The 14,563-nt window shown below is 45.2% G+C and overlaps 1 protein-coding gene and 1 pseudogene across 5 annotated transcripts; both read left to right on the top strand.

Annotated features, from left to right (window-relative positions):
• The first annotated feature begins 200 nt into the window (after positions 1–200).
• On the top strand, positions 201–4,586 carry LOC111980515 (copper chaperone for superoxide dismutase-like; annotated as a pseudogene).
• A 47-nt stretch (positions 4,587–4,633) lies between these two features.
• Positions 4,634–13,821, top strand: LOC111952989 (RNA-binding protein 4). Of its 5 annotated transcripts, none has more exons than XM_023972042.2 (8): positions 4,634–4,723; positions 6,247–6,397; positions 6,749–6,953; positions 7,389–7,516; positions 7,850–8,811; positions 10,797–10,868; positions 11,270–11,341; positions 11,556–13,821. In XM_023972042.2, exons 2-8 carry the CDS (start codon positions 6,254–6,256, stop codon positions 11,908–11,910), a joined length of 1,938 nt encoding a protein of 645 aa, XP_023827810.1. In that variant the 5' UTR covers positions 4,634–4,723; positions 6,247–6,253; the 3' UTR covers positions 11,911–13,821. The 5 variants fall into 5 exon arrangements, with proteins under 5 accessions (XP_023827810.1, XP_023827818.1, XP_023827827.1 ...); XM_023972050.2 differs by having other exon boundaries at positions 7,410–7,516; XM_023972059.2 differs by lacking the exon at positions 10,797–10,868.
• The last annotated feature ends 742 nt before the right edge of the window (positions 13,822–14,563 follow it).

Raw genomic sequence — 14,563 nt, forward strand, 5'->3', positions numbered from 1 at the left:
TACTGTATATATTGCACTACTTTCAGTATATAGAGAATAGGGTGCCATTTGGGGGACACCCCTATTCTCAGTCCACTCCCCCATCATATTACGTTTACTTGTCTTGTCACGTTCACATTATAAAAAGTGAACACCAAATTTATGCAGTGACTGTAATTAACACTAGGTGGCGGTGACGGTCAAAATACCGTATACCGACCTCGTAAAGATGGCAGCGCCCTCGCCCGTTTTGTGTTTGGAGGAAAGTAGGAGATTATCTATTACACTTTGTTATCATAGGTCAGACAACTGCGTGTAGCACAAACATGGACACAGATAGAAATACGAAGGTTTGAACAATCTGATGTTAAGCTTTCTTCAAACGACAAATTGTCAATTTTGCGATCCTGAGTGTCAGTAGGCTACTGAATGTAAACAATTGCTTATTTACCAGCCCTAAGATTCAATGACTATATTAAAGAGTCAAGACCGCTAATACAAATTAATAACAGGACTGTCTGAAAAAGCTAGCTATCAGTCATGTGACTTCATAAATCGTAACTGGTAGGCCTACTTCAGCTATCGTCAATAATTGATATGGAACGCAGCATTGGTGGAAAACTAAAGTAGCTTAATTTAACATTTAGAGATATAGCCATACAGACTGTACTGTACTTTGAGGACCTAGTTCACTGCGTGCTGTATCTAATTTCTCTGTTCTGTACAGCTGGAGTTTGCAGTGCAGATGACATGTGACAGTTGTGCAGAGACAATCCAAGCTGCACTGGAGGGAAAACCAGCCAGGTGCATTTTTACCTGTCCTTTCCACCAGTCAAATAATTGATTAATGTAGTAGGCTAATAACTACACTTCTTCTACAGTGTGCACACGCAACTCAATGTAAACTAGGGGCATTGCCCCTAGGCTGCATACCAATAGTAGACAGTAGAAGAAATTATGAATGTTGTTATTATTTACTTAGCTATTACTGTTACATCCTAGTGCAGTACATTGCAATTTAGTTAGCAATACAGGGGCTGCTCTTGCTTTTGCTCAAATACTTAACACTGGAACGAAACCACAGTGCCCCTCCATGCATTCCAAGATTCATCCACTAAAAGCCATCTAAAGCATCGCCGGTCACATGGCAGCAGTAATCTCTCTTTTCTTTTCCTTCATTCCTCATCTCTGTGTGTTCTCCTCATTGCTTTTCGCTCTCTCTGTTTTGGTTCCTCACACTTTTCTTTCTCTCATTTTCTTTTCTGCTCCTCATGCCCTCTTTCTCACCTCTCCTTTATTCTGAGTACAGGAGTGCGGTCAGTGAGGATAGACGTGGGGAATGAGGAGGTTCTGGTGGAAGCATCTCTGACGTCCCATGAGGTGCAGGGTCTCATAGAGAGCACAGGACGCAGGGCGGTACTCAAGGGCATTGGGGGAACAGAACAGGGTAAGGCTGTAGACATACTTTCGGACATGTGAACACGGATGAAATTGTATATTACTTGCATTCATTGCCCGTCAAAAAATTCCACCCTTTTTTTTGTATACGCAAAAAGACGAACAATTTGTGCGTTTTTGGTCGGACAGCCATCTCCGTTGTCATTCACCCCTCAAAGGTTGACTCATTGAAAAAGCATTGCCTCTATCCGAAATACTCCAAATACAAAATCCCAATGTGTCCACGGCCTATGGCGGGAAACATTAGCCTGAGGGTGTATGAATTACTTAGTGAATTCAGAATGCCTGAACACATTAACAGACTAATGTCCAATATTTAAGTTATTAGTAGGCCTAAATCACAGGTGTATGGGGCATCTGTATTTGTGTTATCTACTATATGTGTAATGTGTGTCTACTCTTTATGTGTGTGTGTGTGAGTCTGTACTCTATACAAATGTTTGTGTGTCTGTGTGTATCAGACTTGGGTGCGGCGGTAGCCATGATTGTTGGTAGTGGTCCTGTTCAGGGGGTGGTGCGGTTCCTGCAGCTGTCTGAGGAGCGCTGTTTGATCGACGGGACCATTGATGGTCTGTAACCTGGTGCCCACGGCCTCCACGTCCACACGCTAGGAGATCTCACACATGACTGCCAGAGGTAACGTGTGTTGTGTGTGTGGTGTGTGTGTGTGTGTGTGTGTGTGTGTGTGTGTGTGTGGTGTGTGTGTTGTGTGTGTGTTGTGTGTGTGTGTGTGTGTGTGTGTGTGTGTGTGTGTTGTGTGGTGTGTGTGTGTGTGTGAAGCACACACACATGTTACATTACCACCCAAAATGCATTATTTGAGGATTTTGCAGTTTTTCAAAGGTTATATTTATCATAGTATATTATACTGTATGCATTGCTTTTGCCCCAATTTTTTACATCCTTCAGAGTTTCCTCAAAGTCAATTAAAGGAACCATTGGCTAGATCTGTCGCTTTATGATTGCATCACTGCAGCTCATGATATCACAGTTGCACCTGCTTGCCCCAGAGGATCATGGGAGCTGATAACTCATGTTTCTCTCTGTGTGTGTGTTTGTACAGCTGTGGAGAACACTATAACCCCTATGGGAGACAACATGGCGCCTCGCAGGACCCAGACAGGGTACAGTTTCCTTGCCTTCACTCAGAGTAGGTTACACTGTATAGTCCTGCTTCATTACCTTGTGAAACTGGGGTACTTTCTGAGATGTTATGCTCTCAGGAAGTAACCTTTTACTGTCTCAAAGAGATGATAGGATTGGTATTGACTGATATTGATTAGACAGATATTGATAAAAAAAAACATTTTTTTATGCCTTTTACCTTTTCTAACTGGTCAAATGCTATTCATGGCTGTGATATTCATGTAAATGTGTTTTCTTCCAGCATGTAGGTGATCTGGGGAATATTGTGGCTGGACCAGACGGCCGAGCCTCATTCAGACTAGAGGACCCTTAGCTAAAGGTAACACACATGCACACACCTACTCCTTCTGATCTAAAACCTACGTATTTACATGGTACTTACACAGGCAAGTACAGTGTAATTACAGTGTAGACATTTAGTACATGGTGTTTGAGGCATGCGCAATTTAAAGAATTTACAACTAGACTCACTATGGAGATAAATTAGTAATCTAGAACGTTAATTCTAGGGTGAGGGCAGGTTTAGCCACAATTAAATCCTGAGCACAGCACACTGGTCAGTTGTACCAACAACATTGACTGTGTCCTAATTGGCACTCTATTCCCCATTTAGTGCACTACTTTTGACCAGGGAAAAAGTAGTGCACTAAATGGGGAATACGGTGCCATTTGGGATGCAGGCATTGACAATGGCCACTCTGACCCCTCCTCTGTCACTTCTTGCAGGTGTGGGGTGTGATTGGTCGTTCTCTGGTGGTGGATGCTGGGCAGGATGACCTAGGAAGGGGTGGTCACCCCCTCTCCAAACTGACCGGGAACTCCGGACAGAGGTGAGCTCATGGTAGAGGAGAAATGAGAATAGCGGTTAGGTGGACTAACTGTAAGTCAGAGTTGGAGTTAATGAATTGTATTTAACCGTTTTAAAATACAATTCTATTGGTTCTTGGAATTTCTCTTCGTGACAGTGTTCTGTGTATATTCCTGTGTGACTCATGTGTCATGTTGCCTTCATTGTCTAGACTTTGCAGGTGCTGACCCTGTCAATGTATGTGTATCTATTGCTCYGTGCTCATTGGGTACAGACTGGCCTGTGGGATAATCGCTCGCTCTGCTTTCCTGTTCCAGAATGCCAAGCAGATCTGTGCGTGTGACGTGGTGACACTATGGGAGGAGAGTGACCGACCGCTGGCCGGAACGGGCCGCAGCAAGACCACCACAGAGACACCTGGCGCTCACCTGTGATGCCAGATGCCTGGGTCATATTCATTCATGCACAATGTAGCAAAACGTTTTGCAACAAAAACTGAAAATGAGATCTCATTGGACAAGTCCAGGTTATCTGTTCATGTGTTCTGTTTTTTTGCCTTGTGAAAATTACCCTGAATGGTGAACATCACTGACTGTCGTTGATGATGTCGCACACTGACTGAAACTGCACTGAGAGAGTGGGAGACAGGGACAGTGGGAGAGAGGTTAAGTAGGAGAGTGAGGAGGAGGAGGAGAGATCAAAGAATTGTCTGTTCAGCAGTCATCTTCCTTTTTATTGAGATGCCAAATCGAATTCTTCCGAGACCGGAACCTTTCATGACAGACTAAAGAAACACAACAGGAATAGGATGTATGTTCTTATTTCAAGCCAAAACATCCCATGCTGACTATTCTGTTGTATTTGACTAATTTGAATAGTTTTGTAATATTAATGTGGATGTTGTCATTCTATGTTTGATCACAATTTTGATACTTATCTCAAGTGTTCTACTTTGTAAATATCAGTACCTCCAAGGGAGATTGTGGTTTACCTCCCAAATGTAGTATGATTTTATCAAAATATTTGTAACCAGTGTTGTAGAGATTTTTTGTTGTTACTTTTCTCAGTCAGACTTGTAATAAAAGGCACCAGTTGCCCTTTGGACTGAGTGAAACCTGTATATGAATTGATAAATGACTGAAATGTTCAAATAAATGACTTTTGCTCAGGCGAAATAAACCCATTTTTTTTAATAGCCTATCTGTTCAAATGTTATTGTGAAGAATCGGCGTTCTAGTGTGGCAGCCCCGAGCTTCCCCATTGGTGAAAAATGCGCGTCATTCTAAAAAAACGGAAGCAGGCGCTACCATTTTGAAACACGACACTGCTTAGGTAAGTAAGATGTCTGTCCATCTCTTTCATTTTATTTCTTTACAAACGATGAAAAATACACCAAACGACGATGCGTAGAAATATGAGGTTTTATCCGCGGAGAGCGGAAGAATCAACGACACAAAAGAGGGAAAGCGGATTGTCGTACCATTTAATACATTTTTCGCTCTCGCGGAATGTCTATTCCAATGCGGAAAAATGCTCTTATTGTAACGTTTCAACTGTAAACATGTTTTGTAATGTCTCCAATCCAACACCATTCACTCGATACAATTTGCGTATTGTTTGTGTAATTGTGTAGATTGGGTTGATGATAAATGGCATCGAAATTGTTTGATCACATTTTCGCCGCGAGGTTTGTTCAGTTTCGGTCACACCAAGCAAAACATGAAATATCCCCGTCAGGCTACTAGTTTTAAATATGACTGAGCAACCGGTTTTAACTGCGACTTTCGAAATCATGTAAACCTGCACCAAATGTTTGTAACATTTCTGTAACATCGTGATCGATCGGGAGATTCCCAATGTTTCTAGCAAAACATTTTTTACTTTCTCTTGCTGCGTCATCAGAAAAACAAAATCGTTTCCATACGCGATGATCCCTCATCTGAACTTTTTTAAATGACGTTACTGTAAATATAGTTGATATCAGCGGATAGGCTACTATGTATAAATTTAGCATTTTCAGTATTCTATACATGTTGTGCTTAGTATGTACAGAGAACAGAAACGTCACTCTGGTGGTGTCAATTTCCTTATTTTTTTGTTGCTCTTCGATCACTTTAATAATGGAACACTAGTCACTTTAATGTTTATGTACTATTTTAATGTTTCTACTGTATTTTAGTCAATGCCACTCCGACATTGCGCTTCCTAATATTTCTTAATTCCATCATTTTACTTTTAGAGTTGTGTGAAATGTTAGATACTACTGCAGTGTTGGAGCTAAGAACACAAGCATTTTGCTACATCCGCTAAATATGTGTATGTGACCAATACAATTTGATTTGATCTACAGCTAGCATAGCAACTGGCCCAGGCTAAGCTGTTGACAAACCTATAGGGTAGCTTAGTGCATCTTGACCTGTAGGAAGTGAGGTCAACTTGTTGCTTGCGACTAGAATAGGCAACATAACCACGGTTCTATGGTGTCATCCATAGAATAACATATTATAACTCGATATGGTGTCTTCAATCTGACATGCATGTCTTTGTAGTTATTGTGCATGGTGGTCGACTGTCAAATCTCTTGACACATTTCCTTCCCCTCTTCTCCTGTGGTTTCATTCGTTTACTCATCTCTTGCTTTCTCCCTCTGAATGGTTGTCATTTGGTTTCTCCAGTGACCGCCGTGAACAAGTGCAACAAGTTGAAGTTCAGGAAAGTTGTCTTCAGTATGTTCACTTGTCTGCTCTCTCCCTCCCTTGTGTGTGTGCGCCTCTGTTTGTCTGTCTGTGTGCGTCTGTCTCTCTGCCTGTATCTCGTGTSTGTGCGTGCGCACGCCTGCATCGGTGTGTCCCCAGTGCCACAATGGACAAGAGCAACACGGTGAAGCTCTTCGTGGGCAACCTGGCTCTGGACACCACCCAGGAGGAGCTGTCGGCCATCTTTGAGTCGTATGGCCAGGTGGTCAGCTGCAGCGTTCTCCGACAGTTCGCCTTCGTACACCTACAGGTAGGTTATAGATGTCCCATAGGGAGGACTGAGGCATGTCCCAATTCTCCTAAAGTGTATATTTGGTTGCGCACACTATTCTTTATGGCTTTAACAATGGTCTTACCTCCATCTAGGCAAAGTTTACGCCAAACAATCCTATGTTTTTAAATCCATGATGGGGAGGGAACGCCAGAACTGTGTGTTGGTTGTTACTTTGTGTGTRCGTAGGCTACATTGAGTCCATATGGTACAACATTAATTTCCTTATTGGGTGTTTCTCACATTGTTTTCTAATGTAACATTCAAATCTAAAGATCTGAAATGATCCTATTATTTAGTTAACATTTTGAAATGTAATGTACTCCCCAGGGCGAGGGGGCTGCAGAGCGGGCCATCAGTGAGCTGAACGGCAGGGAGTTCCGGGGGAGGAACCTGGTGGTGGAGGAGTCCCGGGGCAGACCGCTCCACTCCACCAAGGTGTTTGTGGGCAACCTGTCGGGCATGTGCACCACTGAGGATCTCCAGGAGCTCTTCCAGACCTTCGGGAAAGTACTGGAGTGCGACAAGGTCAAAGGTGAGTCTCATCCCTTCTCATGGAGGRGTACTCAGAAGGGAGATTGTGCAGTACATTTTGGTGCACCAGTGCCTGAAGTGGGCCGGATGGTGCTGTCTGGTACGAAGAACTTGCACCTCAAATGTTCTACTGCTGAAGGATAGAATATTGGCTGTAATATGTGTACTAGCAACTAAGTATAAAGAGTTCCAGCACCCAAAATGAGTACCGGCACCTTTTTCAGTGCACTTCAAGCACTGCGTACCATTGATAGCTAGTTAAGATCCAAGGTATTCTTAGCTGTTTAGGGCTTCTTCATTATGCAACTTGAATTACAGTCATGTAAGGTCTGTGTATAATTGTATAGAGCAATAAGAAATGTGTGTATAAAGCGGTAAGGTGTGTGTGTGGCATGCCCGGTGTGGTTCTAACTGGTGTCCCTGCGCTCAATGACAGCCAGGCTCTCCTCTTCTGCAGGATACGCCTTTGTGCACATGGAGAATAAGGAGGAGGCTCTACTGGCCATCGAGGCCCTCCACGGCACCTCCTTCAAGGGACGCCCGCTCTCCGTGGAGCTCTCCAAGGTGCTGTAGCACGACGCCCTGACATAGAAATAGAATGGGGAAAGGGATTGGTGGGTGGACCGGTGGCCATTTTGAGTGGACCCGTGAGGGTGCGGCCAAATTGCTGTGGTCTGAAGGGTTATTTCCGTTCTAGTGATTGTATTTCTATGTGTACTACAGTACCCATAATGCTCTGCAGTGTATATCTTGTTTTATCTCAGTAAAGATGTTCCTGAAGGCTGTAGAATCATGTACTACAGTACCCATAATAGTCTGTGTTGTATGTCCGGTTGTCTCTTAGTAAAGATGTCCCTGAAGCTAACATGATTGTGTCTTGTCTATTTATCCTTACAGGTACAGCCTTCTAAGCAAACCCCCACCGGGAAGATCCCTTGTGTGAGCTGTGGGAAGCAGGGCCACTACGCTGGGGAGTGCCCTGTAGGGAAGCCCTCTCTGGAACAGTACCAGAGCCAGGCAGCCGTGTTAGCTGCAGCCGCAGCCGCCGCAGCCGGCCTCCCCCTTCAGGTCCAGCAGAGTGTCCACAACTCTGTCTACAACACCTCRACCTTTGACCCCACMTACGCKGCGYTGACGGGYCWCACCACCGGCACGCGRRCGGAMGGCAACCCCGTCAACCAGGCAGTGTACGGTGCCCTGGCGACGCAGGTGTACGGCGCCAACGTGGCCAATCAGCTCTAYGGRGTCCAGGCAGCMAATCAGGCGGCAGCGTTGACGCAGGCGGGCGCCACGCAGGTGTACGCCAGGTCCATGAACCCCAGCCACGCCGCCCTCTACAGTCAGCTCAGTCAGATCGCTGCCAGCCCCGCCGCTGCCTACTCCACACCCGTCTACGCGCATGCCATGGCCAACCATCACCACCACCCAGGGGCCGTCTACCTGGCAGCCCCTGGCGTAGAGATGCCTACGACCGCTGCTGCCATCAACCAGGCCTATGCCTTGGCACCGGCGCTCTATGGGGGTGCCCAGCATGCCTACGGTCACATGGGGATGGGAGCCATGAGCGTGTCGGCGGACCCGTCGGCTGCCATTTTTGAGGCAGCGAGGGTGCAGCACTACTTCGCCCAGGGACAGCAGGTTCTGGCCGAGCAGCAGAATGCGGCGGCGGCCCAAGCGGCAAAGTCCGGGGAAAGGGACCGGAGTCCCCTGAGGCGTTCGGCGGGGTCCCTACTGCCCGACCCTGTCATGAAGCCCTTCATGTACCAGAGAGCGCCCAAGCAACGCCGGCCGCTGCTCCCCACCCCCGCTGGGCGAGCTGCAGAGGAGGAAGCGGAGGCTGCAGAGGACCCCATGACTAGGTACTAGCACTTTCTCCTTATCAAATCCTCTTTGACCCTCATTCACAATTTAGTTGACTTTACGCTCTATGGGGCGTATCCAGATTTCCACTTTAAGTCAAATTTTAGTGTCCCATTGACATCAGTGCAGGACTGAGTGAAATTTGACTTCAGTAGAGATTTGTATTCTCCCAATGGTTGTAGGAATGTTTAATCCTCTGATCCTCCCCAATGCATTGCACCCTACACCATAAACACTCCTTTCTCACTACAAACCGTCGTCTGTTTTCAGGCTTCAGGAGTGGTCATGGACATACAAAACTAGGCAAATGTTTGGACACACTTAGTCATTCAAGGGTTTTTCTTTAGTTTTACTATTTTCAACGTTGTAGAATAATAGTGAAGACCTCAACTATGAAAYAATACATATGGAATCAGGTAGTAACCAAAAAAGTGTTAAACAAATCCAAATATATTTKAKATTTGAGATTCTTCAAAGTAGCCACCATTTGCCTTGATGACAGCTTTGTACACTCTTTTCATTCTCTCAACCAGCTTCATAGGGAATGCTTTTCCAACAGTCTTGAAGGAGTTCCCACATATCCTGAGCACTTGTTGGCTGCTTTTCCTTCACTCTGCGGTCCAAACCATCTCAATTGGGTTGAGGTTGGGTGATTGTGGAGGCCAGGTCATCTGATGCAGCACTCCATCACTCTCCTTCTTGGTCAAACAGCCCTTACACAGTCTGGAGGTGTGTTTTGGGTCATTGTGCTGTTGAAAAACAAATGATAGTCCTACGAAGCGCAAACCAGATGGGATGGCCAATCGCTGCCGAATGCTGTGATAGCAATGCTGGTTAAGTGTGCCTTGAAATCTAAATAAATCACAGACCCCATGCTTCACGATGGGAACCACACATGCAGGAAATCATCCGTTTACCTGCTCTGCGTCTCACAAAGACATGGCGGTTGGAACCAAAAATCTCAAATTTGGACTCATCAGACCAAAGGACAGATTTCCACCGGTCTAATGTCCATTGCTCGTGTTTCTTGGCCCAAGCAAGTCTCTTCTTCTTGTTGGTGTCCTTTAGTAGTGGTTTCTTTGCAGCAATTCGACCATGAAGGCCTGATTCACGCAGTCTCCTCTGAACAGTTGATGTTGAGATGTGTCTGTTACTTGAACTCTGTGAAGCATTTTATTTGGGCTGCAATTTCTGAGGCTGGTAACTCTATGAACTTATCCTCTACAGCAGAGGGGTCTTCCTTTCCTGTGGCGGTCCTCATGAGAGCCAGTTTCATCATAGCGCTTGATAGTTTTTGCGACTGCACTTGAAGAAACTTTCAAAGTTCTTGACATTTTCCGTATTGACTGACCATCATGTCTTAAAGTAATGATGGACTGTCGTTTCTCTTTGCTTATTTAAGCTGTTCTTGGCATAATATGGACTTGGCCTTTTCCCAAATAGGGCTATCTTCTGTATACCACCCCTACCATGTCACAACAACTGATTGGCTCAAACACATTAAGAAGGAAAGAAATTCCACAAATTWACTTTTAACAAGGCACACCTGTTAGTTGGAATGCATTCCAGGTGACTACCTCATGAAGCTGGTTGAGAGAATGCCAAGAGTGCAAAGCAGTCATCAAGGCAAAGGGTGGCTACTTTGAAGAATCTCAAATGTAAAATATTTTTTATTTGTTTAACACTTCTTTGGTTACTACATGATTCCATATGTGTTATTTCATAGTTTTGATGTCTACAATGTAGAAATTAGTAAAATAAATAATGAAAAACCCTGGAATGAGTATGTGTCCAAACTTTTGACTGGTCCTGTACGTACTGTATCAGAATTGCTCAATACATTAGCCTTCATTGCAATCAAAGACTCGCTTTAACCCTTGTGCATTTTCTGAAAGCCTGTTCTTTTTGTGTGAAAATACTTCTATTCCCTGCTAGTAGATGATCTGAAACGCTCTCTGTCTCCCTCCCTCCGTGTGTATCTTAGAGACCAGTGTCAACAGTACGCTGAGTACTACCAACAACAGCACCAACAGTACCAGCAGCTCCAGCAGTTACAGTAATTAGGCGCATCCTAATTTCCATTTTAAGTCGAATTTTCACGTAGTCTCACATTTACATCAATGCGTGGCTCAGTGAAATTTGACTTCAGTGGAAGTTAGGGTTCGCCCCAATGGTTTTAGGAGCACTTAAMTCATCTCTCTCCTTATTGAATCCTCTCTGACATTTCCCAGTGTACTGCACTCTCTCTCCTTTTCCACTACATGACCCCTCTGATGTTCAGACTTCAGGAGTGGTAGTGGACATACACTTAGCCAAATTGMTCAATATGTTATCCTTCATTGCCATCAGAGGCTTGTTTTAATTTAACCAACCCCTTGCACATTCTCTGAAAGCCTGTTCCCTACTGGTACATGATCTAAAATCTGTCCCCCCTCCCTCCCTTCGTGTGTATCTTAGAGAGCAGTACCAACAGTATGCTGAGTACTACCAACAACAGCACCAACAGTACCAGCAGCTCCAGCAGTTACAGTACGCTACCTACCCTACCTACCGCCCCCTGAAAAGACTCTGTACCCCCACTTGAAACCTTGTGTGTAAAAGACTAATATACAATCCCTGGTAGATAATCCAAAACCCTCTTGTCTGTCTGTTTCCCTACCCTCTTTTCTCTCGCTCTTAACTTCTCACTCGATTTCTCCTTCTCCCTCCCCCTTCCCTCTTTCTCATTCCCTCTCTCCCCCAGGTACTATGCGGAGTACTACCAGCAGTACCAGCAGTATCAGCAACTCCAGCAGTACCAGCAACTCCAACAGTACCAGCAACTCCAACAGCTCCAGTACGCCTACCCGCCTCCCAACCACCACGCCATAGCTGCCATCCCTGCCCACGCCATGGCGGGCCACGCCCACCACCACGGCCAACCGGCCCACGTCACGGCGCTGGACGCCGCCCTCAGGCCAGTGGTGCCCGCCTCCGCTATGGTGGCAGTGCCCAGAGTGTATGAGTCGCCGCTGCCGCCGCCACCGAACCGCAAGGAGGCCGTCCTCCGCCGAGCCCCCGAAATCTCCCTTCACACGCCTGAGCCCCCCTTCCGATAGTCCACACCTCCCTCGCACACACCTCCTCTGCCCCCCCACCCCACCGCACACAACCCGTATACCACCCTCGTACCCTTCCTTTCTCTCAGCGGCTGTGTGTATCTGTGTGTGGGGGTATATATATCTGTGTGTGGGGGTATATATATCTGTGTGTGTGTCTCTGGATGTGTATCTGTGTGAGAATTAGTGTTTTGTGTGTGGAGTTGGTTTGGTATTAGTTTTTACTGTAGTCGATGGATAAACACCCAAGCATCTAAACCCCAACCGTGGTCCTGATACCACACACACAGTGCAGTGAAAGAGGGGGGAAGTTGCTCTTATCCGCCACATACCGTTGGCTTTTTTTGGTAGGGATTTCTATTGCTTTTTAAAGTGTAAGAAATAGACTGAGGACCGTCATACATTTTCATTGCCTTCAAGAGTGATTTGCAGTGTAAAGGCCAAAATATGATGGTTCTCGAGGATTCAACGAATTAGCTAATCTCTCCACTAGTTCAACAGAAATATTTCTAGCTTTTATTTTAACTATATGAATGTATTGAAACTGCACTGTGGTTTGTTGTGAAGGTCCAGGGTTGGAGGGGTCTGTGTGTCTTGCATGCGCCGGGACTGGTGTGAGAGAGAGAGATGTTGGCTTTCTGTTTCAATGTAATTCACACTGTCCGGTTCCCTCACTAGCGCAACCCTGGGGGTATCGAGGGCAYAGACCACAGCCACACTAGTATTTAAGAACTACACTCTACCTACCCAGCCTCATCCCTSCCTCGCCCCGCTGCAACCAGAACCCTGAAAGACACTGCTGCATTTCTGCCCTCCTTTTACTCTATCTATACCTTAGCCTGGTTAAACCAGATTGAATGCTGTGCTCACCACTGAAACAATGGAGGATTCAACATTGTCAGGTTTCACCAGGCTATCTATACCTACCTCTGACAATGAGATAGGATTGAGATTAGCTGGTTAGAATATGATTAGTGTGCTTTCTATCCATCCAGTTATATCAATTGGTGYCAGTTGCAAGGTTGGGATCCATTCCATTTGAATTCAATTCAGTCAATTTACTTCCTGAAAWGGAATGGACCCCAACCCTGGTCAGGAGTTTGGAGAAGAACGCCACATTTTAGTGACAAAGATGATGTACTATACTAGTAGTGTCTTGCTGCATCAGTGTATTTTGAGGCCTTTTGAAGTATGTTTTAAGTTTTTTTGTAAGTGGTTGAGGGGTCGACGAGTACATTCTAACCCCTCAGATCATGTATGTACGAGCTGTTTGATGGATTTATAAGCAAGTCAACTTTTTAGACTTTTTAGCTAGAGAACCGTGAGTTTCGATGAGCTTAACGTTGTGCCTAAGCGTTGCGTGAAGTGCATTTAGTGGAGGGAATAACTCCTTTTTTGAAGTGCTTTTTTTCTAATGGCAGTCTTCTAATTTTTTTTAAATCTGAGGTGGAGGGTAAAGGGTTAAGATAATGGGACGTGATCATTTTTTTTTTTTTGTGGTGCGGTGACGTTCGCACCGATGGCATGATGACAGATGGAGCAGTATCTTTCAGTGGCCCGCCCCCGACGTGTCCTTGCGCCCCGTTGTAAGACCACTCACTACCCCCGTACCCCACTGTCCTTTCTCCTTGTGGTTGTAGTTATATAGCTTTTGATATTGCATATTCTCTCTCCGTCTCTCATATATACACACACACACACGGTTGCATCTCCTGTGAAATCTCGATGGTCACAAAAAAAAATATTTTTTAGTCTTATTGCTTGCCTTGTGTCTGACCATATTTTTTATTTTGCCTTTTTCAAAAAAAACAAATAAACAATTAAACCGGCATGCTTTTTAATATGTACACTATACATGCCCACCATTTTTTAAATAAAGAATGTTTCTGACTACTGTGGTGGGGGGGAGAACCTGAGCGTTTCAGATGTACTTCTTGTTTTTTTTTTTTTTTTTTCACTCCTTCCTGTTTCTCCTTGTTGTAATGACCAGACCCATGTGACTGGGGACCAGGGTGGCAGAGAAAATGAGGAGTAGCGTCTGTGTGTGCTCCCCCCCCTAGTCTGCCTCGGTGGATGGGGTAAGTCTAGTCTGGGGTCGGCCTCTCTTTCCAGCCTCACTCGAACTCTAGGACTACAGCACAGACAGGCCCAGGGTGTGTCCCAGTAATATCTATATTCTTCTCAATTGTGCACTTGTTCACATCCCTTCACTAATTTGAGAGGAAATGACTGGTATAAGAAATATGTTGGAAACACCCTCTAGCCCATGCCTCCACTAATCCAATGCGATTTAGATGTGTAAGAAGTAGTGAACGAGTGTACACTTCAGGAAGAAAGAGATAATTGGGACATAACCCCTCACTGGTATCCCAACAAGGCTACTGTTACCATGCTCTCATGTCTGAAAACCGTTTCCATGACCTCTGATCTTTTTTGATTGCCGCTTTGTGCCAATCTGGTGTCGATTTCATAACATTTTAATTGCAGATTCAATGTTGAGCCGAGTGGCGCGCATTACTCGTTTGCAGATGATTCCTTGTTTACCAATGGCGGGGACACACACACCATCTGAGAGCTGGGGAGAGGCACGCAGATAGAATGGCTCCATCTGTAGCATTTTGATCTGTTGGGCTTGCTCCTACCCAACCACAAC

The sequence above is a fragment of the Salvelinus sp. IW2-2015 genome, linkage group LG3, assembly GCF_002910315.2.
Source record: "Salvelinus sp. IW2-2015 linkage group LG3, ASM291031v2, whole genome shotgun sequence".
Lineage (NCBI taxonomy): Eukaryota > Metazoa > Chordata > Actinopteri > Salmoniformes > Salmonidae > Salvelinus > Salvelinus sp. IW2-2015.